The sequence below is a fragment of the Chiloscyllium plagiosum genome, chromosome 19 (assembly GCF_004010195.1).
Source record: "Chiloscyllium plagiosum isolate BGI_BamShark_2017 chromosome 19, ASM401019v2, whole genome shotgun sequence".
Taxonomy (NCBI): domain Eukaryota; kingdom Metazoa; phylum Chordata; class Chondrichthyes; order Orectolobiformes; family Hemiscylliidae; genus Chiloscyllium; species Chiloscyllium plagiosum.
Genome location: NC_057728.1, coordinates 47,725,081 through 47,750,539, shown reverse-complemented (window position 1 = coordinate 47,750,539; position 25,459 = coordinate 47,725,081). Strand labels below are relative to the sequence as shown.

Genomic DNA, 25,459 nt, shown 5'->3' with positions numbered 1-25,459 from the left:
GCATATGATCATGAGAGGCATGAATAGGGTGAATGCACTCAGTCTTTTTCCCAGGTTTGGGGAATCGACAACCAGAGGGCATCAGTTTATGGTTAGAGGGGAAAGAATAAATGGAAACCTGAGGGTCAAAGTTTTTACACAGTGCATGGTACACGTCTGGAATGGAAGTGGTTGAGGCAGGTACATTAATAACATTTAAAAGGCATTTGGACAAATACATGGATAGAAAATTAAAAATCACACAACACCAGGTTATAGTCCAACAGGTTTAATTGGAAGCACACTAGCTTTCGGAGTGACCAAATCATGGATAGAAAAGGTTTAGAAGCATTTGGGGCAAGTGCAGGGAAATGGGCTTAGCGTGTATGGACCTTTTGGTTGGCATGGACCGGTTTGGGCTGAAGGGCCTGTCTCCGTACTGTAGGACTCTATGACTCTATGACTAAACTGACACTCTTGAAGAGTATAAAGAGTATAGGGGCATTCTTAAGAAGGCAATCAGTAAGGCAAAGAAGGGATATGAGATAGCCTTGGCAGATAAGGTTAAAGATAATCCAAAAGGATTATGTAACTACATTAAGAGCAGGGGAGGCACCTAGAGAGAGCAGGACCCCTTCAAGATCAATCAGATCATCTTTGTGTTGAACCTCAGGAGATGGGAGAAATATTAAATGAATGTTTCACGTCAGTTTTTATTGTTGAGAAACAAATGGCGGGTAGAGAACTCAGAAAAATAAATATTAATGTTTTGAAAACAGTTCACATTACAGAAGAGGAAGTGCTGGAGGTCTTCAAAAACATAAAGGTAAGTAAATGTCCAGGATCTGACCAAGTTTATCTTAGGATGTTGTGGGAAGTTAAGAGTGAAATTGAGGGGTCTCTAGCAAAAATATTTGTATCAATATATGTGGGTGAAGTACTGGTGGATTGGAGGGTGGCTGATGTTGTGCCATTGTTTAAGAAAGCTATAAGGAGAAGTCTGAAAACTATAGACCCATGAGTCTGGTGGATAAGGTTGTTGGAGATGATTGCAAAAAGTAGGATTTGCATGCATTAGGGGAGGCAAGGATTAATTAGGGATTGTCAATGTGGTTTTGTGTGAGGAAAATCATGTCTCATAAACTTAATTAAGTTTTTTTTTAATGAAGTAACTAAGATATTGATGAGGGGATAGCAATAGATGTTGTTTACTTGGATGTCAGTAAAGCCTTTGACAAAGTTCTGCATGGTAGATGCAGGTATAGTTACAATGTTTATAAGACATTTGGCTAAGTTTATGAATAGGAAAGATTTGGAGGGATATGGGCCAAGTGCAAGCAGGGGTGGGACCAGTTTAGTTTGGGAAATAGTCAACATGGATACATGCTGTATAACTCTATGATACTTCAGCTATGTAATCCAGCTTCATTGATTAATGTTTGAATATGTCTGCAGTAGACATCTAGATCCTCATTTTCATCGTTGAGGTGTGATTTGCAAATGGGGCCATTTTCTGAAGTGTATTCTCACCTCTTGCCCAACAGTGTTATTTTTCATTGTGAGTAATGGATGGGCTAGAATCAGGGCTGCTGTCTTCCAAAGCCAAAGAGAAACAGAAGCTGATAAATATAGAGGCTGACAGGTTAGAAGGTTCTGTTCACTAGGTAATAAGCCCAGTTCTACAAATGGGTTTAGCAACTTGGTCCTCAACACTCACCCACCACTCATTATTGCCTCTTCAAATGCCCAGAATCTCCCACCATGACCCTTCAGTTTTACTCACCCGGTATCTATGATGGACAGAATTTAGTAACCTTGTAGTAACACTGAAAATCACAGAAGTGCTCATAAAACTGTCCAATTAAACAAGCAGCCAATGGAAAATCTCTTCAGAAACATTAATCCTCTGGGAAGCTTATAAAACTATCAATAAAACACAAGCCTCTCAGACTTCACTTGAAAAATATTAATCCTGTCAAATTAAAACAATATTAAGAAAATTAATTTTGGCAGATCTATAATACCTGATAATGGACAAGAGCACGATTGCTGAACCAGGTTTGCCCCCATATCCCAGAACCATGCATTAAATGGAATTTGCAGAATCAGGTCCCAAACCCACCCTTCAGAAACCATCCACCCCCATCACCCATTGCATAGTCTCCATTCCGGTGAAGATGGGACCATTAAAGACCATCCTTTGGTACTTGTCCGAAGTGATCATGCGTTATGTGTTAATGGATATTGAATTGCACATGCTGTTTTGACCAGCTAATCCCCCTCTTACCTAATGTCAATCACATTTACTTTTTGATAATGGGACCAGGGATCTGAGCTGATTTTCATTTTGTCTGATATACCAGGGACACTGGGGTTAGTTCTTCTCTTGGCTGAGGTCAGCAGTCAGCTAAGCCAACCCCAGCCATGAATGTCCTTGCTGACCTGTATTGGTCAGTGCCATTGAACCTACCACAGACCTATTAGTTGGTGAAGTGCTCTTTAAAACTGAGGAAAAAAACCTAACAGTCATTCAAAACCTCTAAAAAATTTGTTCCTATTCATCTCTGATAAAACTGTCCAATAAAATAAATCCCACAGTCAGGGAAGGTCGGTGTGGACTTGTTGGGCCGAAGGGCCTGTTTCCACACTGTAAGTAATCTAATCTAATCTAAGTCCATTCATGGGGCTTGGAACTCAACACAGTGCAATTCTAAAGTACAGCTGTGTCCACTGTTGGGCTGAGACCACAATTTTTTGCTTGGTTTCTCTTTCCATTTGCATGCTATATTTTCCCTCTAATTTTGATGCAAGATGTCAATTCCATTATGCAGCTAAAGAATATCTTGAATAATGAATGTATGGGGGTAGCCTTGGAGCTTCTGCCACCCTGACAATGTGTTTTTGACAGAAAGCCATGGAACGCGCATTTACCTAAATTTTCATATTGGATACTAGGTTCATTCTCGAAAGCAATAGATATAGCCAAAGTATCAGGGCAGTTGGGTGAGAGTGTTAGTTGACACAGGACTCAGATACTGCTGTGGACCTGAAAAAATATTCTTCAGCATCAAGTAGCTATTGGGAGAGTAGTGGTGAAGGAGTGGGGCTGCAGGGGTGTGGTTTGAGTAGAGAAAACCTGATAAATTCCTGGAATGGTGGGACTATCTTATGTTGAAAGATTGGAGCGACTGGGCTTGTATACCCTTGAGTTTAGAAGACTGAGAGGGGATCTGATTGAGACGTATAAGATTATTAAAGGATTGGACACTCTGGAGGCAGGAAACATGTTTCTGCTGATGGGTGAGTCCCGAACCAGAGGACACAGCTTAAAAATAAGGGGTAGACCATTTAGGACAGAGATGAGGAGAAACTTCTTCACCCAGAGAGTGGTGGGTGTGTGGAATGCTCTGCCCCGGAAGGCAGTGGAGACCCAGTCTCTGGATTCGTTTAAGAAAGAGTTGGATAGAGCTCTCAAGGATAGTGGAATCAAGGGTTATGGAGATAAGGCAGGAACAGGATACTGATTGAGGATGATCAGCCATGATCATAATGAGTGGTGGTGCAGGCTCGAAGGGCAGAATGGCCTACTCCTGCACCTATTGTCTATTGTCTATATTCCTTCCCAGGTCTCAAAAGAGTGGAGATAATGTCTTTTGGGCTTTTACAATTGATCCCAGCCTAATGTTGTTGCTTCCCAAACACTATTGCTGATTGACTGGGAGCAGGGGGATATTGGTTAGAACTCCACAACCTTCACTAGACATGCTTTACCCTCAAGCAATTACTATACAATATACCTCTCAAATGGATATTATCACTTGTTACTTTTCGATAACACTGCTTTACCTTCGTTAGCTAGCATTAAGGTTATTTGTCAGTCACATTCTGCAGCGTTAGAATCTTAGAATCTGTAAGTGTGGAAGCAGGCCATTCAGCCCATGTATGTCCATACTGATATACTGAAGAGCATTCCACCCAGAAACATCCCCTACTCTGTAATTCTACATTTCACATGGCTAATTCTATCCAGTCTGCACATCCCTGGACACTATGGACAGATTTAACATAGTCAATCCACTTATCCTGCACATCTTTGGACTGTGGGAGGAAACTGGAGTACCCGGAGGAAATGCATGCAGACATGGGAAGAATGTGTAAACTCCACACAGACAGTTGCCCAAGCTGGAATCAAACCCCTGGGAGGCAGCAGTGCTAACCACTGAGCCACCGTGCTTGACAGAGGATGAAGTTTCATTATCCATTTTGAACCAGCTATCATCAAAAGGAAAATTAAATCTCACAGCCCACAATAACTCAGTGAGTACACAATTCAGGGATATGAAGGGACAGTAAAAACAATAAAACTTTAATCATTATTTCATGCTTTGTAAAATTTTCTTTACATATGATTTAAGTTTAAAACACCCATTCAGAAACCCCAGTTTTTAACCTCACATTAAAATGTAGTCATCAACATGTATAGAGTATTTAACTAAGATGTTATAAATTAGTACAGAGTTGAAGAAATGTAAAATGGCAAAGCATTACAGGGGAGTTAGACAGGTGCATGAAAAATTAGTCAGTTCTTGGCTTTTTTGAAGGTGTCTTTGAAGACAGGGAAGAGGTAGCAAGCTTGAGCAGTTTAGGGAGGGGAAATCAGCAGCTGCAAGATAACCAAAAGCTATAGCACCAATAGTGGAATGTAAGGAGGCAGGAATGCGAAGGAGTCTAGATTCTATGGATGGAAGAATTGAGAGGTCACTGTATCCACTACACTAGTGTACCCATCAATAAAAGCTGTGATAATTAATTAGATCAAGCTGCCATCACAAAGTGTGTGACCACAATTTGTTCAAACTATTTTTAGAAAAGCCTGAAATTTGTCAATGCATCATTTGAGTTAAAGAAAAAAAATAAGAGAAAACTCCTAAATATCTTATCATTTGGGAAGCACCCTTATAATAAAACAAATTCTGTGGTAACTAGCTCATGTCAAAGTTGTATTATTCCTACTTCTTAATGTTTTGTCAACCGCAATGGAACCAAGTTCCTCTTCTATTCATTTCTCTTCCATTAACTGCAACTTTCAAATAAAAGATGATAATTTCATGTAAAATTATTCCAACGATCAGGTGTGAACAAGCCTTGAAAAGGCTGGTTCATTGAAATGACGAGATCTTGTAGAGTGTCTTAATGTGTCCTCAGCTATTCAAAAGTATTTTACAATCATAAGTATGTTAAAAGTGGCAAAATACTGCATGATTGGATTACTTTGAAAGTGTCACAGGGAAGGATTTGGCTAGGTCACTGGGAGAATTCATGATGTTTCTTTGAATCACCCATTGGTACTTTTATAGCCACTCCCCCCCACCCCCCAAAGCAAAGAGCTTAGTCTCAGCTCTCCTTCTCATCTGAGCAGCTGGCCTGATATATCAGACTAAATAGTGCAGCTGAAATTGCATTTCCATTTCCATATGCTGTGGGATTATAAAACTGGTGCACAGATGTCTTCCACCAAGTTGACTTTTTGAAATGCACTGTCATGGGCTTTCTGCTGTCTGTGATGGAGGTGCATGCTGCTGTGTGAATGCCACATTATTGGAGATTTAATCTTCCGGATGAGATGTTAAAGCAGGGCACTGTCTGACTTCTAATCCGAATCTAAAAGTTCTCATGTTAGTGTTACAAAGAAGAGCAGTAAACGTCCTTTCAGGGTTATGGCCTTAAGCAACAAGAGGTATGGAGGGAAAGCAGGAGTATTGTATGGTTGTTGAGGTAGAGACTGTAGGGAATCTAATTTAATTAGGGATGACCAATAAATGTTGCTATAGCCAGCAACATCCTTATCCCAAATGAATGTAAAAATAAAGTTCCGAGAACAAAACCTCAGGTCATTCAGAAACACAAGGACAGGTTCAGTTCTGTTTCTTGCAGTTCAATATAGCCTACTGCTGGTTATATTCACAGATGAATACTTAACATATTCATATGATGTTTCTCTGCATATAATTTTGCAGATGTTTTAATAGATTTTAAAAAACCTATCTACTATTACAGCAAAGGAAGAGCTTTTGCAGAAATGTGAAAAATCTATCTTAATTTTGGCACCAGCCATTTCCATCCTAGTGTTCTAACAAATGCTGTTCAAATTGCTATAATTTGGTAACCACATTGTGTACCACAGAGAGCTTTACAACCTATTTTTTGCCATTTATTGCATTTTCTAGGATATTCTGGTGACTGTATTTTTGGAATAATGGAAATTCTAGTTTTTCTCCAACCCCAATTAAACTGATCAAACTCTGATTAGAAAGCCTGTGAATATTTGTTCGCTGTGCATGCAGTTGAATTTGTTTTTGGGGAAAAAAACTGAAATGATTACTCAGTAGCTTACTAACTAGTAGTAAAGGAAAAACACATTGAGAAGGAGGCCATGTCACAATGACCTTTGACATGCCATGTGACATTGTTGCAATAATGGATTCAGATACTTCCCAGGGTCACAAAAGCTCCACTGTTGACAGTAGGAAAATGTTATCTTGTAAAGGCATTAGTGAGCACATTAGAAAAATAAATTGTTTATAGATATAAATGATTATTTCAGAGGTTGACCTTTACTTTTCCAAGGCCAGATATTTGGGTTTCTGATTATTTGATAAGTACAATGAGATAGAAGCTTGTGAACAACAACAACAGCATCAGCCCTTCTGAATTAGGAGCCAGAAAGCAATTTTAAGAATTAAATCCTCACTGTAAACTGTGTACCATGTTACTTAATTGACCACAACATCCCTCTGCAAACACAAAATATGTGAAGACTATCTTCTTGTCTCGAACCTTCATACAGCAGGTAAAGACGGCAGTATCAAATTCAAGTTTCTAGGGCAACTCAGTGTCCTGGCATATGTTTGACATTCTCTTGCCTCAGGCTAGTGCCATTGCCCATTGCCATTGAACCTCTGTGGCTATAGATTTGCATGATGCGCCACTCATTAAGATTAATCTTAGATGTCCGGTGCCCTCTGACAGGCTGTGCTGTCATGTAATTGAGCTCAGCGTGGCAATGCAAAATGGAAGAGAAGACTATTTATAACACTGGTTGGTTGAATCTCTCTCAACTTTGCGCATCCAACAGTGCACAGAAGACCGCACATATGTGTGAATGTCAAGCCAGATGAACAATACAGACTAGAAATAATTGGCTTCAACCAACTATGCAGATGAACTCTTATCTTCTAATTGAGAAAGGTATTCATCAACCTGAAATTTTGCACGGCTGGACAGGATCTTTGATGTAACCAAAATGGTGCCGAAGCCCCAATAATGAAGTCCTGCTGCTGAATACAACACTCACTTTTTTTTGTGCGGGGGAAGGTGGTGGTAGTGGTGGAGCAGGCATCTTTTGTAGTTTGACCAGCTGCTTTTAGCCAGATCCAATTCATATTAGGAGAATGTGTAAAATTTTATGGCTTTTGATGAAGATCATTTTGCACTTGTGCTTGTTAAATTCTTTCTGACAGAGCCAAATGGTGTTTTAAAAATACTTGTCTATTTTCATTTTTAATTTATTTTGATTTATTGTATAATTTGCCAGCAGTAAAATCCTTTGAAATGTTTTAATCAGAAAATTCTTTCTCAAAGTTACAGGCTTTAGCCATCTTGAGCTGCCACAGTCATTTGGAGGCAGTAAGGGAGCCTTTTGGTTCAGGAAACCCTCTGTTCAACATCTAACACCCATTGAGATTGTTTAAAGCAGACATGAATGTGTGGAAGAAGTGGTTGTATTGGAACCATCAAGCTGCCGAGGCATTTAAATTCCCAAGCTCTTTAATTTTTTTCTTAAAATCTAACCCATATTGACATTCATGAACTTCATTCATTCAGCTTTAACATTGTAGGAATAACAACTTACCACTATCACTAGACTCTGGAGGTTGGGTGGGGGGTGGGGTGGTGGTGGCGGGGGTGGTGGGGGAGAGTTGTCCAGTCATTTCACAGTTTGAATGAGTTTTCCAGATGTTTGATGTGGGTTTCTAAATTCAAGAGGTAATTTAATGAGGGATTGACCACTTGATGGGATTTACACGTTTTGATTTGTTTAGGGGTGACCTTTTATAGAGGTTTATAAAACCATGAGGTGCACGGATAGGGTGAACAGCCAAGGTCTTTTTCCTAGGGATGTGGAATCCAAACGTACAGGGCATAGGTTAAAGCTGAGAGGGGAAAGATTTAAAAAGGACCTAAGGGGTAACCTTTTCACGCGGGTGGGTGGTACATGTATGGAAGAATTACCAGAGGAAGTGATGGAGGCTGATACAATTACAACATTTAAAAGGAATCTGGATGAGTGTATGATTAGGAAGGATTTAGAGGGATATGAGCCAAATACTGACAGATGGGCGGTAGATTAGATTGGGATGCCTGGTCAGCGTGGATGAGTTGGACTTATTTCCATGCTATATGACTCTATGAATGCTATGACTCTCAGGACTTTATCTTGTTTTATCTCCATATGAGATCTGCCTATGATGGATACTGGGTAATCTAGCATTGAGGACATATGAGTAAAGGCACTAAGTTGCCATAAGGACTATAAAGGACAATGAGATATGGGTATAGGTTGGCATGGAGGCTAAGTGAGGTTATGGAAGTTTGGTTGGCACATTAGGTGCTAGTGTAGTGTCTAAGGAGTCTGAGGAGTGAGAGCAAGAGAGTGTTTACCTTATTGTTAGTTTTTACAGCTGTGACACCCGGATCATTAAGATGAGTCTTTCACAGAGCCTTAATGTGCTTTTGGCAGTTCTTGAGAATTCTTGCCAGGGGAAGTGGACCCAACTCCTTTGAATAATAACATGCCTCCCAGGAGTAAACATTAAAACATCCAGGACACGTTTTCCCAATTTGAGTTCGTAATTTCAGGAATATTTCTGAATTTGCATTCCTAACACAGAAGCATAAATTCAGCAAATCATCTTAAATCAAATGACACAGTGTCTGAACTAGCACAAAATTAGAATGTGTTTATAGTGATTGGAATGACGTTAGTCAAGGGGATCTTGTTGAGTACAAGATCCCTGATCTGAGTCAATCAGGGAGCCCTGGCTGACAGATATAAGCCGGAGTATCAGACAGTCTCCTCAGTCTAGGGACTGGCTCTCTGGTAGCTGGTCAGAGTCCAGGTACAGTGGAGTTGTAAATGAAGATTGACTTGATGATGGGATATCAGCTTCCGTGGAGTTATTTCAGTGTTAAAGTTACTAAAAAGTAGCAGAGCAAGTTAAATAGGAAAAGGTAAATGAGATAAAATCAAAAACCGGCAGATACTGGAGATCTGACCTCTCTACCTTAGAAGAAAGTGGAGCTAGAGTTCATTGAATATTTTTTAAAGCAAAATTAGGTAGATTCTATTAAGGCAAGGGCATCTAAGGTTATCAAAGTTATTGGGATTGTGGACTGCAAAATTCAAACAGGTCAGCTGTGATTTTATTGAATAGCAGAGCAGACTCTAGGTCGAATGGCCTACTTCTGTTCCTAATTCACATCTGCAAAAAGAGAACAAAATCAATCATTCTCACTCTTTTAATGTAACATACAAAACTATATAATTCTAAATGTTCTCCATGCTTGAAGAAGGATATACTTGCATTGGAGGCAGTATAGTGAAAGTTCACTAAATTGGTTCTTGGGAACAGGGGTTTTTCCTATGTTGAAGGGGGATTGACAGGGTAGAGACTGAGAGGTTGTTTCCCCTAGCTGGGAAACTGAGAACTGTAGGCTTAGTCTTGGGGTAGGGGGTTGACCATTTAGGACTGAGATGAGGAGTATTTCTTCTCTTAGAGGGTTGTGTTGACTTGCCTACTTCTCTACTTCAGAATCCTTCACCTTTGAGACTATTTAAGGCTGAGATAGCTTGATGTTAATTTTGTAATGAGCACTAAGACACATATGGCTCATAAAATCACAGTAAGAGAATGTTAAATCTAACTAAAAGCAAAACAAAAACAATTAGCAATTTTTTTTGCACCTGTTTTCCTGCAAATCATGAATTACATTTGTCATAATTATCCTGCAAGTGTTAACTTTCCTTTTCAAGATATCAGGGTATGATATTTTATTGATATTCGAAGGACAGACAATCCAACTGATGCTTATAACTAGTGGAATTATTAAAATCAACATGATTAAAATTTTTTACGATTTAAGCATAGAGATTTTTGGACTCTATACATAGGCTAATCTGTGTGTTGCTGGAAGGAATAAAGTGCATGCAATAAATATTGAATGTTATACAATGTCAGCTTAGTGTATGTCATACACACATCGAGAAAATAATTCAGTGTAATATATTTGAAATTAAGAATGTTCTGATAAAGGTTGTGCTTGGGTTGATGTTTATATCCCAATCTGTGTTTGACAGTCTCTTATAAATTACTTTAAAAGTGTTTATGTAAACAGTGTCCATTACCATGCAGACTGTATAAATGGTAAAATAGAACTGTTCAAAGAAAAGGTTGTTATGTTCTGTTAAAATCTGATAGTGCATTCACAAAATATTGACAAAATGCCCGAGAGTTTATTTGACACAATTCCATAACCCTTAAAAAATAAATCTCAACTCTTTTTTTTTATTTCCTAGGAGACTGGATGCCAACCATATCTCTGTTGTGCCATCAAACTGCTTCAAAGGATTGGTCTCACTTAGACATCTCTGGCTAGATGACAACGCCCTGACAGATATCCCAGTCAAAGCTCTGAGCAGTTTACCTTGTCTACAAGCCATGACCTTGGCCCTGAATAGAATTCCTCATATCCCAGACTATGCATTTCAGAATCTTTCCAGTTTGGTAGTTCTGTAAGTAATGTTGCTTTTGTTCTCATTGCTGTAAAGATATTTCTGTATGGATATGGTACAATCTTCGAATAAATAAGTAATAGTGGCACTAAGTGTACCGTGAAATGCAGAAATCATTTGACCTGTCCTGTGGCCAATCTAAACAGCACAGATGAGAGCAGTGGGTTGAGTTCACTTTAGGATGCCAAAACTATTGTACTATGCAGAGGTTTTGTCCAACATTGATTACAAATCAAAATACTTTTAGTCTGTTTCAAATTATTCACAGAAATATATTATGATCTTGCAAACAATTGCCTACTAAAATAATATTGGATGCTGCCATTTAACTTCGGGCTCTTTTTATTTAACCATGTACAAAGTTACTACTCAAGTAATACGAGGGACAGTTACACATTGGGGTCAATTGTTTGGACAGCATCTCCCAATTTCATGACCAATACTATCTAGAAGATCAAGAACAGCAGATACATGAGAATGTCACCATCAGAACTCCCCTTCAAGCCACTCACCATTCTGAGTTGGAAATATATTGCCATTTCTTCAGTGTCACTGGGTTAAAGTCTGGCACTCTCGCTAACATTACTTAAGCCAAATGGATAGCAGCAATTTAATAAGGACCTCACCACCATCTATTCAAGGGCAATTAGGGATGAGCAATAAATGCTAGCCCAGCCAGCAGTGCCCACATTGCATGAATGACTGAAAAAGGTCAAATTCCTTACAATTTAAGTATAAAATGTCAAGAGACAACTAGGTACTGTTACTGAAAATTTTGATTATGGCTAAACAGGAAGTGACATAATCAAAATTGAGTTTGACATATCTAACTTCTTTGTAATATCATTCTGAAACAATGGGCTGAAATCACCCTTCTCCTCCACAAATGTGGGGCTGTGAGAAGACTGAGGGGATGGGGGATACTGTGCCAGAACTGTCTCCAACATCCCTGCTGCTAGGATGTTTCCCAGCAGTGAGAAGACATCCCTGGAAGATCCTGTCTGATAACTTGCAACCAAATCTGCATGCCTATCTCTGAGTAAGGATGTCTGAATGCAATGTTTGAGTACAGTTTGATACATACAAAAACTTAATAAATCTAAATACAGATCATTACCACATTCTTGTGTACTGGAAAGAATCTGAGTAATCCCTGGAATGTTTTTCCTTTACAAGTTTAGCATCACAAAACTAATGGGGTGATCCAATCACCTGAAGTCACTTTCTTAATCAGTAGCAGCTGAGGTCGTTGATGACTGTTTTGACTAAACAGTTTCTTGATCTTTTAAACCATGTTTAAAGGGGAAACTTTCATCTCAATGAAAGATATAACCAATATTTTTCCCGTGATTTCTAGAAGTTAAAACCTACCATAGCTGAAGTCTGGTCTACCAATGGAATGTGCACTCTCAGGTAATGGTTCCCAGGATTTTAAGATGCACTATTAATAATACCTTTGTTCACTGAATGTGTCGATGTGGGATTTTATGCCAGAACTGGTTTATAATGTCACAATTCAAAGAATCTTGCTAAACAATAGTTGGGACTTGGGTGAATAATGGTCAGACAAAACTTTATATTGGAGGAGTATCTGCAAAATCATGCCCATAATATTGTTTGTGTTGTTAACTCTCCTGAAGAACATGACTCAAACTGGCATTGAATTCTAACAGTGCAGGCAACCCTCTCATCTCTTGTCTGTGTTTATGTGCCAGTAAGGCATGGGGCATCGCAGTACAGTCCAGAACATGGTTTTGATTTGAGGGCTGTGGCTAAAACCATTACTTTTTGAATCACATGACAAACAAAACCAATTGCTCCATTGAATAAATTTGATCTGATACTCGATCTTCTCTGGAGTGCTTGCCTTCAGTTTTGGTCATTGCATGTCAGGAAAGGTATTATAGGCATTACAACACAGATTCTCAACGGAACAGAAACTTCAACTAACAGTGAGGAGTTACATCATTATTTCACAAAAAGGATGGTGACAATCTGGAATTTCTGCCTTTAAAAGGCTATAGGTGCTCAGTCAATTAAAATGTTCAACATTGACATTGATAGATGTTTGGTATATAAGAATGTCAAGGGATTTGGAGGAAATCGAATTGAGATAGACCTAGCCATAATGTAGCTGAATGACAGACAGCATTGAGAAGCTAATGGCTTATTCCTTTCCTCTGTTTGCATTGCAGTAACAACTCTATTAAGTTTCCATATTCTTTAGCTTTTACAATCTGCAGGCAATGAATTTTAATGAAATATTATTGATGAAGATTCTCATTATTCTTATTGCCTCAAAACCCATAGAGACTGATGACTCTTAATAATACAAATGACTGATGCAATGGATTGCATGGCAAGATCTCACATTTTAAGGCTTTTACTCTAACAAATGAATTGAAATTCCTGACAAAGGACTTTTGCCTGAAATGTCAATTTTCCTGCTCCTTGGATGCTGCCTGACTTGCTGTGCTTTTCCAGCACCACACTGTCAGCAACTAAACATTACCAGTAGACAACTAATGCACTAAACTACAAATAAGCTATTCTCCATTAAATTGTTAACAAAACTGAAAAACCCATGTCATTTCTGTATAATACACTGCACATCCTACAGAAACATTGGCTGTGTATAAAGGATCTTATCCCTGTTCTAACTTGATGAATCTTCCAATGTGTTTTTAAAAACAGTCCCTTCATTCAGTATTGACAATTAATTTTCTACATTTTCTCAAAGTCATTCATTTGCTTGTTTAAAAACCAAGCATTTCACCCACTCCAAATGAGACACTGCCTTGAAACGGATCTCCCAATGAACTGTGACAAATTTGAAACACAAAATAGATTAGAATTGCATTTAAAAGTCTGTGGATTGTAACAACAAAACTTTGAGGGATTTTCTAATTGCTTCAGCCTGTCATGTCATGGAGCATACAATGCAAGTCCTTCTCCTCAAAGCAAGCTCATACATTTAGTCGTGTAGAAAGCGAAAGTATTAATCAAAGGTGACTTGATTATCTTCAGAGGAGAACAAGAGCAAATGGTACCACTCCTACAAATCACATCAAACGTTGTAATTTAGAAACAGATTTGAGTGCTAATTTACCAATTCAACTGGATAATATTGCCAAGTAATGCACGAACAGCTTCATCGGAATAACATGTAGGAATTGAAAAAGACTGTGTTATCAAAGTCATTCAAAATGTGGTAAGAGCTATTTATCTCCGATATTGCAGGGATGGTTGGTATTGTCTGTTAGCCTTGTGATCTTAGGGATATTGGGAAGAAAATCTGTTGAAGGGTGGAAATGGGAAATGTGTTTTTATTCAAAAAGGTACATCTCTCAGGGGAGCAAAACCAGAAGTGCTAGAAATTTTGAATTTCAATTGCAGAAGCATTACAAATTGGCTAAAGTACCACTTAAAAGTAAGTCTGGTAGTTAACAATAAAGAACATGCATTGAAATTACTAAAAAATAATTTTAACACAAGTTATAAAGAGAATCTCATCCTTACTGAAAGGATGGAAAATATTTGGCATATTCTAACAGGGAACCTTGTAGCACCAAAGATTCAAAAATTTGTAAAAAAAAATTTCTTCCACAGAATGTGAGCATTGCCAACTAGGCCAGCATTTATTGTCCATCCCTAATTGAGGAGGTGGGGGTGAGTTGCCTTCTTGAACTGTGGCAGTCTAATGATGTTTTCTAGAAGAGTTGAAAGATGAACTTGGATTGTCCATTCTTCATATTGTCTTCAAATTTTCTGTTAAAGTGAATCAATGCTTTAGTATTCACATTGATTGCAGATGGGGAGATATACTTTTCAAATTCGATGCTGCATCTGTATTCACTGTATCTGTCACAGTATCTGTCATAGAAGGTTTTGCAACTTTCCAATAACAATCCTTTCAACTGCCAATTCCAACTGATTATTGATTTGCAATGCTGTAAATAATCCAGAATATCAAATCCAAATGCTGAAGCTCTGAAACATGAAAAGACAAAGCTGTGAATACAGAATAGGGTCCATCAGGATTTGTAACAAGGGGAGAAATGCTAAACTTTCTCATACAGTTGAAAACTTCAAGTTTAAAGACATCAGTAGCCTAACCCTTGTTTGGAGTAAAAACTCACATCCTTTTGACATCTGATTTAACTGAGGCTCTGAAATGATGTGAGTCTTTTGACATGTTTCAAAGGGAATAAGAACTACTCACATTTATCAAATTGGTAATTTAACACCAGAGTGTCTGAACAGAATTTGAACAATTGTGTAAACTTCAGGGGTTTATGTACACAAATTGAATTTTTATTTGCCAATGAGTGATGGTTTAACATAAATCTGACATCATTTTCAATTTTGAACATATGTACACTGCTATTAGCAACAAATATTTAAAGTATTGGTGTAACCTGAATCGAATAAATATGTGGAATGGCTGAAGAATTTCAACCTAAAGTTTGTTTAAGCTTGTCATGTGCACGTTCTTTTCCTGATTGTGCCATTAATGATACCCTGCAGGCATCTCCATAACAATCAAATCCACTCCCTGGGGAAGAGATGTTTTGATGGTCTCCACAGCCTAGAAACTTTGTAAGTCGGCATCTTGTTTTATTTGTTTCCCTTTTATTGAATGTTTCAATATGTAAAAACAGAAATTCAAAAAAAAATCAAAATAACTGAGGAATTAACAAAATCTTTAAAGTGAAACACAATCACCAATGTATTTCTAATTATTCTGTCTCTTCAGTTGAAAACTTACAATATTCTCCGTGAATATCAAAAATTTCAGGAGCCCATATGATATAAAAACCTATGCACAGTTATATATGTGGAGGCGCCAATGTTGGATTGAGATTGGCAAGGTTGGAAGCCACAGGACACCAGGTTATAGTCCAACAAGTTTATTTGAAATCACAAGCGTTTGGACCGCTGCTCCCCGTCAGATAAAAGACTGTTGTGTCACTTGTAGGTATTTAATGATATTGCAAAAATAATCTATTTATGGTGTTTAATAAGTCATCTACTATTAGATTAATAAACATGAAAATGTTTGCCAACTATTGCAGTACAAGTTAATTGCTACCTCAGTTTGGTCTTAAATAGTGTAGATGTTTAAGCAACCCATGGAGAGCAGACACTTCAGTTTTTTTCCTGTACTGTATCTGAAACCAAACCATAAACTTAATTTAAAACCAAATAAAGACTTCTTGCAGCAAAATATCAAAGAGCCAAACAGAACAGTTGACACAATCATCTGTGACCCTTAACACTACTTTTATAATAACAGGCCTGTGCAGTATTTTGTATGAAAGATTCCAATCAGAAGGATATCTCTGGCTTTGAATGTGTGAGCTTGCCAAGAAAATTAATTCAGTTTTATATTAGTGGGAACAGAAATGCAAAAGCAACATAGACCAATCACCAAGTGCTGCATTTGCTAATGTGTGAGAGAGTTTTCTCCTTTATAAGCAATTGAGGGATGAGACCACTTCTGGATCCTCAACCCACATTTTGCAGGCAGCATTCCCAGTTGGGAGATCTTGCTGGAGTCAAACTCTTTGCCCCGTCCAAGTCCACCATCCAATTGCATCCTAATCAGAGGGCCTGCAAGCATTGAAAGAAAGCAGTTCCAATGGTAAAGGTGGCCCCTTCCATCTTGACACACCTGTTGAGGTGGTTAGAATTTCTTTTAAATGGTAAACTCTGGCCATAGCTACCAAACTGTCCCCATAGAGGAAAACCGCAGCTAATTGTTGTTGCTGTGGTGGGATGGTGGTGTTAGAATAGGAGGTCTTCTAGATTCCTTCAAGGGGATCAAAGGTTACAGGGACAAAGCGGGACAATAGGATTGAAAGCTATCAGTCATGAATGGTGGAGCAGACTCGATGGGCCGAATAGCCTATTTTCTGCTCTTGTATCTTATGGTCTTATAGTCTCACTTAAGTGGCCTCCAGCCAATTTCTACACATCACTGTCCAAGTTTGTCGAGGGCCAAATCTTAATCTTCCAAACTTCCTATCCCATTATGTACTCAAACTGGATACCCTGTTGCTGCATTTGGGTCACTTTTGCAAGCGATGAACCATTTCCGGTGAGATTGACTGGAGACAGCACCATGTCAGTACACTGACCTTACACCAACATATCTGAATTTCCCCTGGTCCTGCCATCAAGTCCACCCCCAACAGAATTGGGACAATTCAGCTCATGGCCTGGAACAAAGGGACCCTTCCCTCCTGCCCTTTAGTAACAGGCTAATGGCAGCTTTTGAATGGAAATCAGGTTTTCTCGAAGGACTATTGCTGATGTGGGCCAGAAGAGAGCAAACTCCATCGGTGGTGCCTGTGCAATTGTACCTCCATAGGATGCTGTGAGCCATTTGCAGTATTTTCAGTATTGTGCCACAACCTGTAACCTTATGGCTCTGCATGTCCCGCAGTGTGACATCTAGGAATAACGGATTAACCTGGTTCAATGGGGAGTGTACGGAGCATGCCAGAGTGAACTCCAGGCACACCAAGAAGTGAAGAGCTAAATGACCTGGTGAAACCTTCACTCAGGACTAAATGCTTTCTGGACACCAGAAGCTACACACTCCATTCAACTCTAAGAGATCTGAAACACAACAGATCAGAACAATGCTCTAACATCCAAGTATGAATGATGGTAACTAATCAATATGGGGGAGAACACTTCCAAAGATCCCCATTCTCAGTGATGGGGAAGTCAGCATATCAGTACAAAGCATTCGCATCCATCTTACTGAATGAATGGCCTCCACCCAGCCCCCACTATCTACATTATAAGGTTGCCATTGATCAGAAATACAGTAGACCAGTCATATAAATACAGTGGCTACACAGCACATCAGAAACTGAGAATTTATCAGTAAGTAACTCAGTCCTGACTCCCTAAAGTTTGTCCACCATCTACAAGGTACAAGTCAGAGGTGCAATGAAATCCACTACACTCGTCTGGATGAGTGTAGCTCCAACCACATTCAAGGGCCCAGCACAAAGCAGTCCACTTGATTGTTGCCCCATCCACTTCCAATATTCATTCACTCAATTCCCAGTGCACAATGACAACAGTGTGCACCATACACATATTGCACTGTGGTAAATTGTTAAAACTTCCTCAACAGAGTACAGTAGGATCTTGATCAGATGGGTCAATGGACGAGGAGTGGCAGGTAGAGTTTTTACATAAATGTGAGGTGCTGTACTTTGGAAAGGCAAATCAGGGCAGGACTTGTACACTTGATGGTAAGGACCTGGGGAATGTTGCTGAACAAAGCGACCTTGAAATGCAGGATCATAGTTCCTTGAAAGTGGAGTTGCAGGTCAATAGTGTAGTGAAGAAGGCATTTGGTATGCTTTCCTTTATTGGTCAGGGCATTGAGTATAGGAATTGGGAGATCCTATTGCGGCTCTAAAGGATATTGGTTAGGCCACTTTTGGAATTTTGTGTGCAATTCTGGTCTCCCTGCTATAGAGAGGATATTGTGAAAATTGAAAGCGTCCAGAAAAGATTTACAAGGATGTTGCCAGGGTTGGAGGGTTTGAGCTATAGGGAGAGGCTGAATAGGCTGGGGCTGTTTTCCCTGGAGCTAAGGGGTGAAAAATCATGAGCGACATGGATAGGGTAAACAGACACAATCTTTTTTTCTGGGTAGGGGAATCGAAAACTAGAGACCATAGTTTAAGGTGAGAGGGGAAAGATTTAAAAGGGGCCTAAGGGGAAACTTTTTCACGCAGAGGCTGGTGCATGTATTGAATGAGCTGCCAGAGGAAGTGGTGGAGGTTGGTACAATTACAACTTTTAAAAGGCATCTGGATGGGTATATGAATATAAGGGGTTTAAAGGGATAAAGGCTAAATGCTGGCAAAGCGGACTAGATTTGTTTAGGATATAATGGCAGCATGGACAAGTTGGACTGAAGGGTCTGTTTCTGTGATAATCATCTCTATGACTCTATAACAGCTCCTTCAAACCTGGATGGCAAGGGAAGCATGTACATTGCAAACCTTCAAGTTCTCCTGAAAGTTACACACAATTTTGACTCAGAAATACATCACCTTTTCATTGCTGCTTGGTCAAACACACGAAATGCTGCACCTAACAACACTGTGAAGGTCTCTGTACCACATGGGCTGTAGAAGATTAGGTTAATTCCCCTACAGTGTAGCCCATACAATAAATGTTGGTCTCTCCGGCAATGCACACATCCTATGAATGATTTTTTTAAAAATTCCTAGAGCACTGAAACTCTTGTATATGAAAGCAAAATACCTACAAGAGAGCACAATATACTTATACTGTAGATTTTAGCACATGATAACTTGATTTACCTTTTGAAAGATGAGAATTGTTTAATGAACCAAGCTTTCAAAGGAACCCTGAGTTTTTCAAAAGATAGTTCAGTTTTTAAAAATATATATAAGCACATTCATTGATTCTGCTAAGGATTTGTGTGATTATTGTTGTGACATTACATGATTGTTAAAAGCTGGAAGTGAACTGAAGTTTGCAAAGAGTCTGTTGCCAAATATTGGTTTGAAATTTAACTAAATACATTCTGGCCACAATTGCAGATGACCTCATTATGTTTCTTCATATTTGTTATCTAATGCAGAGATTTGAACTACAACAATCTGGATGAATTTCCTGTTGCGATAAAGACACTAACAAATCTTAAAGAGCTGTAAGTATCCCATGCTGTCAGGATTCACATTGAACAAGTACGTGCAGTTTTATCATCAAAGCGATCAAAATGGAGTGGCAGTGTCACCTCAGGGTGGGTTCAGTGTTGTTATGGGTAAAATTGTTAAGTCACTGGATACTGTCAATTAATCTTTGGGCCAAATCTTTTGCATATTTTTATGATATTGCAAGAATGCCAATTCTGCGGTCAGGGTTGGAATTCTCTTTGACATATTAATGAGCTCTAATAATTAGGTCTATTCATGGAATCTGATAATACTGATTCTGATCTTAGAAGAGGAAATGGAAGTCAGAAGAAAACATGACTGAATGAGATACCATCACTGCATTTAAAGATTTTGCTGTGAAATAGCCAGTACTTCAGCAATTTGAGCACTTGTTGTATTTTATATTCCAAAACCTTTTCGCTCTGCCCGTCACTTGGAAGTTACTGCAAAATTTGTAACAGTCTGCAGAAAAGAAAATTGGTCATGGCTTTGACTCCAGGTGATGGTCTCTGGTGCCCACACAAATCTACAAGGTAGGGCTCACTGTAAATCAAAATGATAAGTTGAGGGAGTTTTCAGCTGGCACAAGCAATACAATGCAGGAGCACAGAAGCTGGGGGAGATGTTGAGCAAAGATCAGGTTCCTTTCATAAAAAGGAAGATTGGCTGAATGAAAACATCAAAAGACTCATCTGGCAGGATTCCAGGCAACTGATCCAAAGTCATATTGGTAGAAGTAGTTTGTCTACAGGTGATGCAGGTCCTTGGGAGATCTGATGGATAAGAGAATAAAAAAGGATAATTCATTCTTAAATTTTGAAAAATGATTTCAAAGCTTTTTATTGTCCAATATGTTACAGTCGGCATATTTAAAATCAAAGTAGGAGAAGGAGCTATGCCTTTCAGTGCTGAATGTGACATTGTTGATATCCTCCTGTTGGGCTTACAAGTTCCACACTGACTAAACCTCCAGCCATCCAGAAAGTTATTGCACACTTGTCTCTACTGGTCTCCTATATGACTATTACTTTTCTAGCCATCAACCCTTCAACCTTAAAAGTTTGTTTTCATTTGCATGTCTCTCTACAGCCGTTTCTGGTCCCCCTCCAGTCCTGCTTATCATAAATTCTCATTGTCCCATCAGTAGCAGAACCTTCACAAATCTTGCTCTTAGATCCTGGGACTTTCTATTCAAATTGATCTCCTTTATACAACTCTCCTTACTTTCAACTGTGTCTCAAAAATGTACCTTTACAACCGCTCCTTTGACCACCTCCCTTATTATCATATTCTTGGTTCGACCATTGCATTGGTAAATTTTCCCTCAGGTAATGCTGCTACTGCAAAGTAAGTTACTGTTGCTGTTAAAAGAAAAAACAAATTGTATAAATGGGAGTGTAATATTCCTATTATGAGTTCATGTGAGAACATCTCTTAGAGCTTCACACAACAAACTATTTCTGAAATATAGCAAGTGAAATGTGACCTTAAAATAGTTATCCTGTGCCAGTAGGTCCATAGGTGAACATAAATAGTAAGGAAGAACAATTAACTTTTGAAACTATGTTGATGTAATAGAAGATTTTGGAACTCTAGACTGTTGTAAGCCATTGTTCATTTGATATAAATTATGTTCTAGGGGCTTTCATAGCAACAACATTCGGTCAATCCCTGAACATGCATTTGTTGGCAATCCATCCCTCCTAACTATGTAAGTTTTATTTCAACATTTAACTTTACATACTAAATTACAGGATGGTGGGTTGAGTTTAGAGTTTCATTTCTGTTCTTGTTCACTTTTTAAAATCAAGCTTTTCACTCAAATAAAAGCAAAAGACCGGATGCTGGAAATCTAAACTAAAACAGAAAAAGCTGGAGAAACATCTGTGGAGAGAGAAACAGAGTTAACATTTCAAGTCTGATATAACTCTTCATTAAAACTTAATTAAAGTGAAGTAAAAGCTAGCAACATCAAGCTTCCAAGTCAATTACTGTTCTGAAGCTGCAGTCTTGAAAGTGTGGGTATGATTAAAATGCTTTTTCTTTGCAGCCATTTCTATGATAATCCGATCCAATTCGTTGGAAAATCTGCTTTTCAACACCTGCCTGAGTTACGCATACTGTAAGTACAAATTAAGTGCTCATATCACTGAAATCTTGTAAAAAGTATATAGGCCAAACATTTGTACTATTTTATTAAATACTAATCCCTTTTCTCTTTCTAGCTCCCTTAATGGAGCAACTGAAATAACTGAATTTCCAGATCTTACTGGCACCATAAGTTTAGAAAGTCTGTAAGTTTTTCACAACCAAACTTTGAACATATTTGATTGATATTCCACAATATATTTGGAAAAGAAATGTTGATGATATATGTTATATTTACTGAGAGTAACAGCTTTTATCTTTCAGGACTCTAACAGGAGCACGAATTGCATCTCTTCCAAGCACTGTTTGCAAACAGCTACCAAATTTGCAAGTTTTGTAAGTTATGAATTGATCAACCATTGCCTATTTTTCCTGGATTTAAAAGAAAACCAACTAAAACTTAAATGTTAGATAACTTAATATTTCTTTATCAAAATTAACTCATTCTTTCTTTGTCCAATTTTGTCCTGGAGAAACTAAGCAAGTGTTTTGCCTGGTAACAGTGTCAAATCAAATTAATTGCCCTGGATGGTGTCAAGCTTCTTGAATGTCCAATATTCCATCATAGTCCCGATGTGCATCTCGAAGATTCTTGATAGGCACTAGGGAGACAGGAAGTGAATTACTCACTGCAGAGTCCTTAGCCTCTGACCTGCTTTTATAGCCACAAGATTTATATCACAAATCCAGTTCAGTTTCTGGTCAAAGGCATCCTTCAGGATGTTGATAGTGGGTAATTCAGTGATGATACTGCCATTGAATGCCAAGCAGCAATAGTTAGATTCTCTCTTGTTGCCAGTGGTCATTGCCTGGCATTTAAAGTCATAAAGATGTAAAGCACAGAAACAGACCCTTTGGTCCAACTCATCCATGCCAACCAGATATCCCAACCCAATCTAGTCCCACCTGCCAGCACCTGTCCCATATCCCTCCAAACCCTTCCAATTCATATAGCCACCCAGATGCCTTTTAAATGTTGCAATTGTACTAGCCTCCACCATTTCCTCAGGCAGCTCTTTCCACATACGTATCACCCTCTGCATGAAAAAGTTGCTCCTTCAGTCTCTTTTATATGCTTCCCTTCTCACCCTAAACCTATGCCCTCTAGTTCTGGACTCCCCCACCTCAGGGAAAAGACCTTGTCTATTTATCCTATCCATGCCCCTCAGAATTTTGTAAAACTCTATAAGGTCACTCCTCAGCCTCGGACGCTCCAGGGAAAACAGCCCCAGCCTATTCAACTTCTCCCAATTGCTCAAATCGTCCAACCCTCTCAACATCCTTGTAAATCTTTTCTGAATCCTTCAAGTTTCACGACATCCTTCCGATAGGAAGGAGACCAGAATTGCATACAATATTCCAAAAGTGGCCCGACCAATGTCCTGTACAGCTGCAACTTGACCTCCCAACTCCTGTACTCAATACCCTGCCCAATAATGGAAAGCATACTAAACGCCTTCTTATCCTATCTACCTGTGACTCTACTTTCAAGGAGCTATGAACCTTCACTCCAAGGTCTCCTTGTTCAGCAAAACTCCCTAGGACCTTACCATTAAGTGTATAAATCTTGCTAGGATTTGCTTTCCCAAAATGCAACACCTTGCATTTGTCTAAATTAAACTCCATCTGCCACCCCTCAGCCCATTGGCTCATCTGATCAAGATCCCGTTGTAATCCAAGGTAACCTTCACTGTCCACTACACCTTCAATTTTGGTATCATCTATATCATCTACAAACTTACTAACGATACAACTTAAACTCACATCCAAGCCATTTGTATAAATGACTTATGTGGACATTATTTGCCACTCATCAGTCCAATATCCTTTCGGGAAGGAAATCTGTCACTGAATCTGACCTACATGTGACTCTGGGGCCACAGCAAATTGGTTGACTTTTAAATGCCCCGAAATTTGCCGAGCTGCCATTCCATTTTATCAAATCTTTTTCCATGTACCAATCTTTAATTTGCTCGGTGTAAAATAATGTTTTGTAACTTTTGTTTCATAGTTGGATGAAAATCTTTTAATGTTTTTGGCTGATTGTCAGCCTGATCATAGTTCCACACAGGCAGTCCCCAGTAAGAACGTTGCTGCAACTTGCTGAGGGAACGCTACAGTTGGGGTGGCAATAATGGGAAACCCTCAGCAGAGCCTTTTCTTGGTTACAGATGACAAATCACAGGCAAAGAAGCTGATAAAACAATAAAGTATTATTTTCCTTTTTCAAAGAAGTTGTGCTTTATGTTTAACAGAGATCTGTCTTACAACTGGATCCAGGAACTCCCAAGTTTCTTTGGTTGCCAGAAGCTTCAAAAGCTGTAAGTGTAAGACTTCTGCTAATAGAAATGTTTTACGCTGCCTTGTAGGCAAGTCATGATTTGGAGATGATGGTGTTGGACTGGGGTGTACAAAGTTAGAAATCACACAAGACCAGGTTATAGTCCAACAGGTTTAATTGGAAACACTAGCTTTCGGAGCGGCACTCCTTCATCAGGTGACAACCACCTGGTGAAGGAGCAGCACTCCGAAGGCTAGTGCTTCCAAATAAAGCTGTTGCACTATAACCTGGTCTTGTGTGATTTCTAACTTTGTAGGCAAGTATAATTCAAGGGTTCATGTGATAAATGATGGCACATTTCAGAAAAATCCACTAATTTGAACAGGCAACATTTTTTTTGATCCATTAAAATTCTAAGCCAAGAAATTCGGAGTGTCCATCAATTGAGAGCCTGATAGTTAAGCTTCATTCATCTGTTTCCATTTTCAGTGACCTGCATCACAACAAAATTTATGAAATTCAGCAAGATACTTTCCGCCAGCTCACTGCCCTGCGATCACTGTGAGTATCCAACACCCTTTGGTTCAGTATTTCAGGATTTGTTTCAGTACCATTAAAAACATTGTAACAGTACATCAGTGAGAAAACAGATATAGCCAAATTACTGGTTACCTTAAAATCTTGAGTAAACTTAAATCTTACAATTAATAAAACCAAGCCTGGTTGAATGCCAGTGTTTATTTTCCCAAAAAGGTCAGAAACTCACATTTAAATTTCATTCATAAATCTGGAATGTGAAGCTTCTTCCAGCATAGCAGGTGGCGTTGGTGAGGGTGGGCGTGAGCAGCTGGCACAGTTGTGCCAGGACCTCCAACAGCATCTGAGGGTGCTGAATAGGGCAGCTGGGGATCATCCAATTTTCTCTGGAAAGAGTGACTTTGAGGGAAAGGAGTGTAATGGGGAGAAGGAACAAATAAATTTCTCAAGTTTCTCAACCAGATGTAAACCACAGGATTGATCCCATGTACATAATATGGGATCCTTAGAGTCATACAGCCATAGAGATCTACAGCACGGAAACAGACCCTTCGGTCCAACTCGTCCATGCCGATCAGATATCCCAACCCAATCTAGTCCTACCTGCCAGCACCTGGCCCCTATCCCTCCAAATGCTTCCAATTCATATACCCATCCAGATGCCTTTTAAATGTTGCAATTGTACCAGCCTCCACCACTTCCTCTGGCAGCTCATTCCATGCACGTACCACCCTCTGCGTGAAAAAGTTGCCCCTTAAGTCTCTTTTATATCTTTTCCCTCTCACCCTAAACCTATGCCCTCCAGTTTGGACTCCACCACACCAGGGAAAAGACTTTGTAAATTTATCCTATCCATGCCTCTCATGATTTTATAAACCTCTATAAGGTCACCCCCTCAGCCTCTGGCACTTCAGGGAAAACAGCCCTAGCCTAGTCAACCTC

General features: G+C 39.1%; 1 protein-coding gene across 5 annotated transcripts in view; it reads left to right on the top strand.

Annotated features, from left to right (window-relative positions):
• The window catches only part of LOC122559759 (leucine-rich repeat-containing G-protein coupled receptor 5-like), a 166,877-nt gene that overhangs the window by 108,638 nt on the left and 32,780 nt on the right, over positions 1 to 25,459 (top strand). For all 5 annotated transcript variants that reach the window (XM_043709740.1, XM_043709737.1, XM_043709736.1 and 2 more), the window contains exons 5-13: positions 10,616 to 10,831; positions 15,359 to 15,430; positions 19,476 to 19,544; positions 21,191 to 21,262; positions 21,602 to 21,673; positions 21,777 to 21,845; positions 21,964 to 22,035; positions 23,955 to 24,020; positions 24,470 to 24,541. In XM_043709740.1, coding sequence (XP_043565675.1) covers positions 10,616 to 10,831; positions 15,359 to 15,430; positions 19,476 to 19,544; positions 21,191 to 21,262; positions 21,602 to 21,673; positions 21,777 to 21,845; positions 21,964 to 22,035; positions 23,955 to 24,020; positions 24,470 to 24,541 — 780 coding nt within the window. The remainder of the gene's footprint in view (positions 1 to 10,615; positions 10,832 to 15,358; positions 15,431 to 19,475; positions 19,545 to 21,190; positions 21,263 to 21,601; positions 21,674 to 21,776; positions 21,846 to 21,963; positions 22,036 to 23,954; positions 24,021 to 24,469; positions 24,542 to 25,459) is intronic.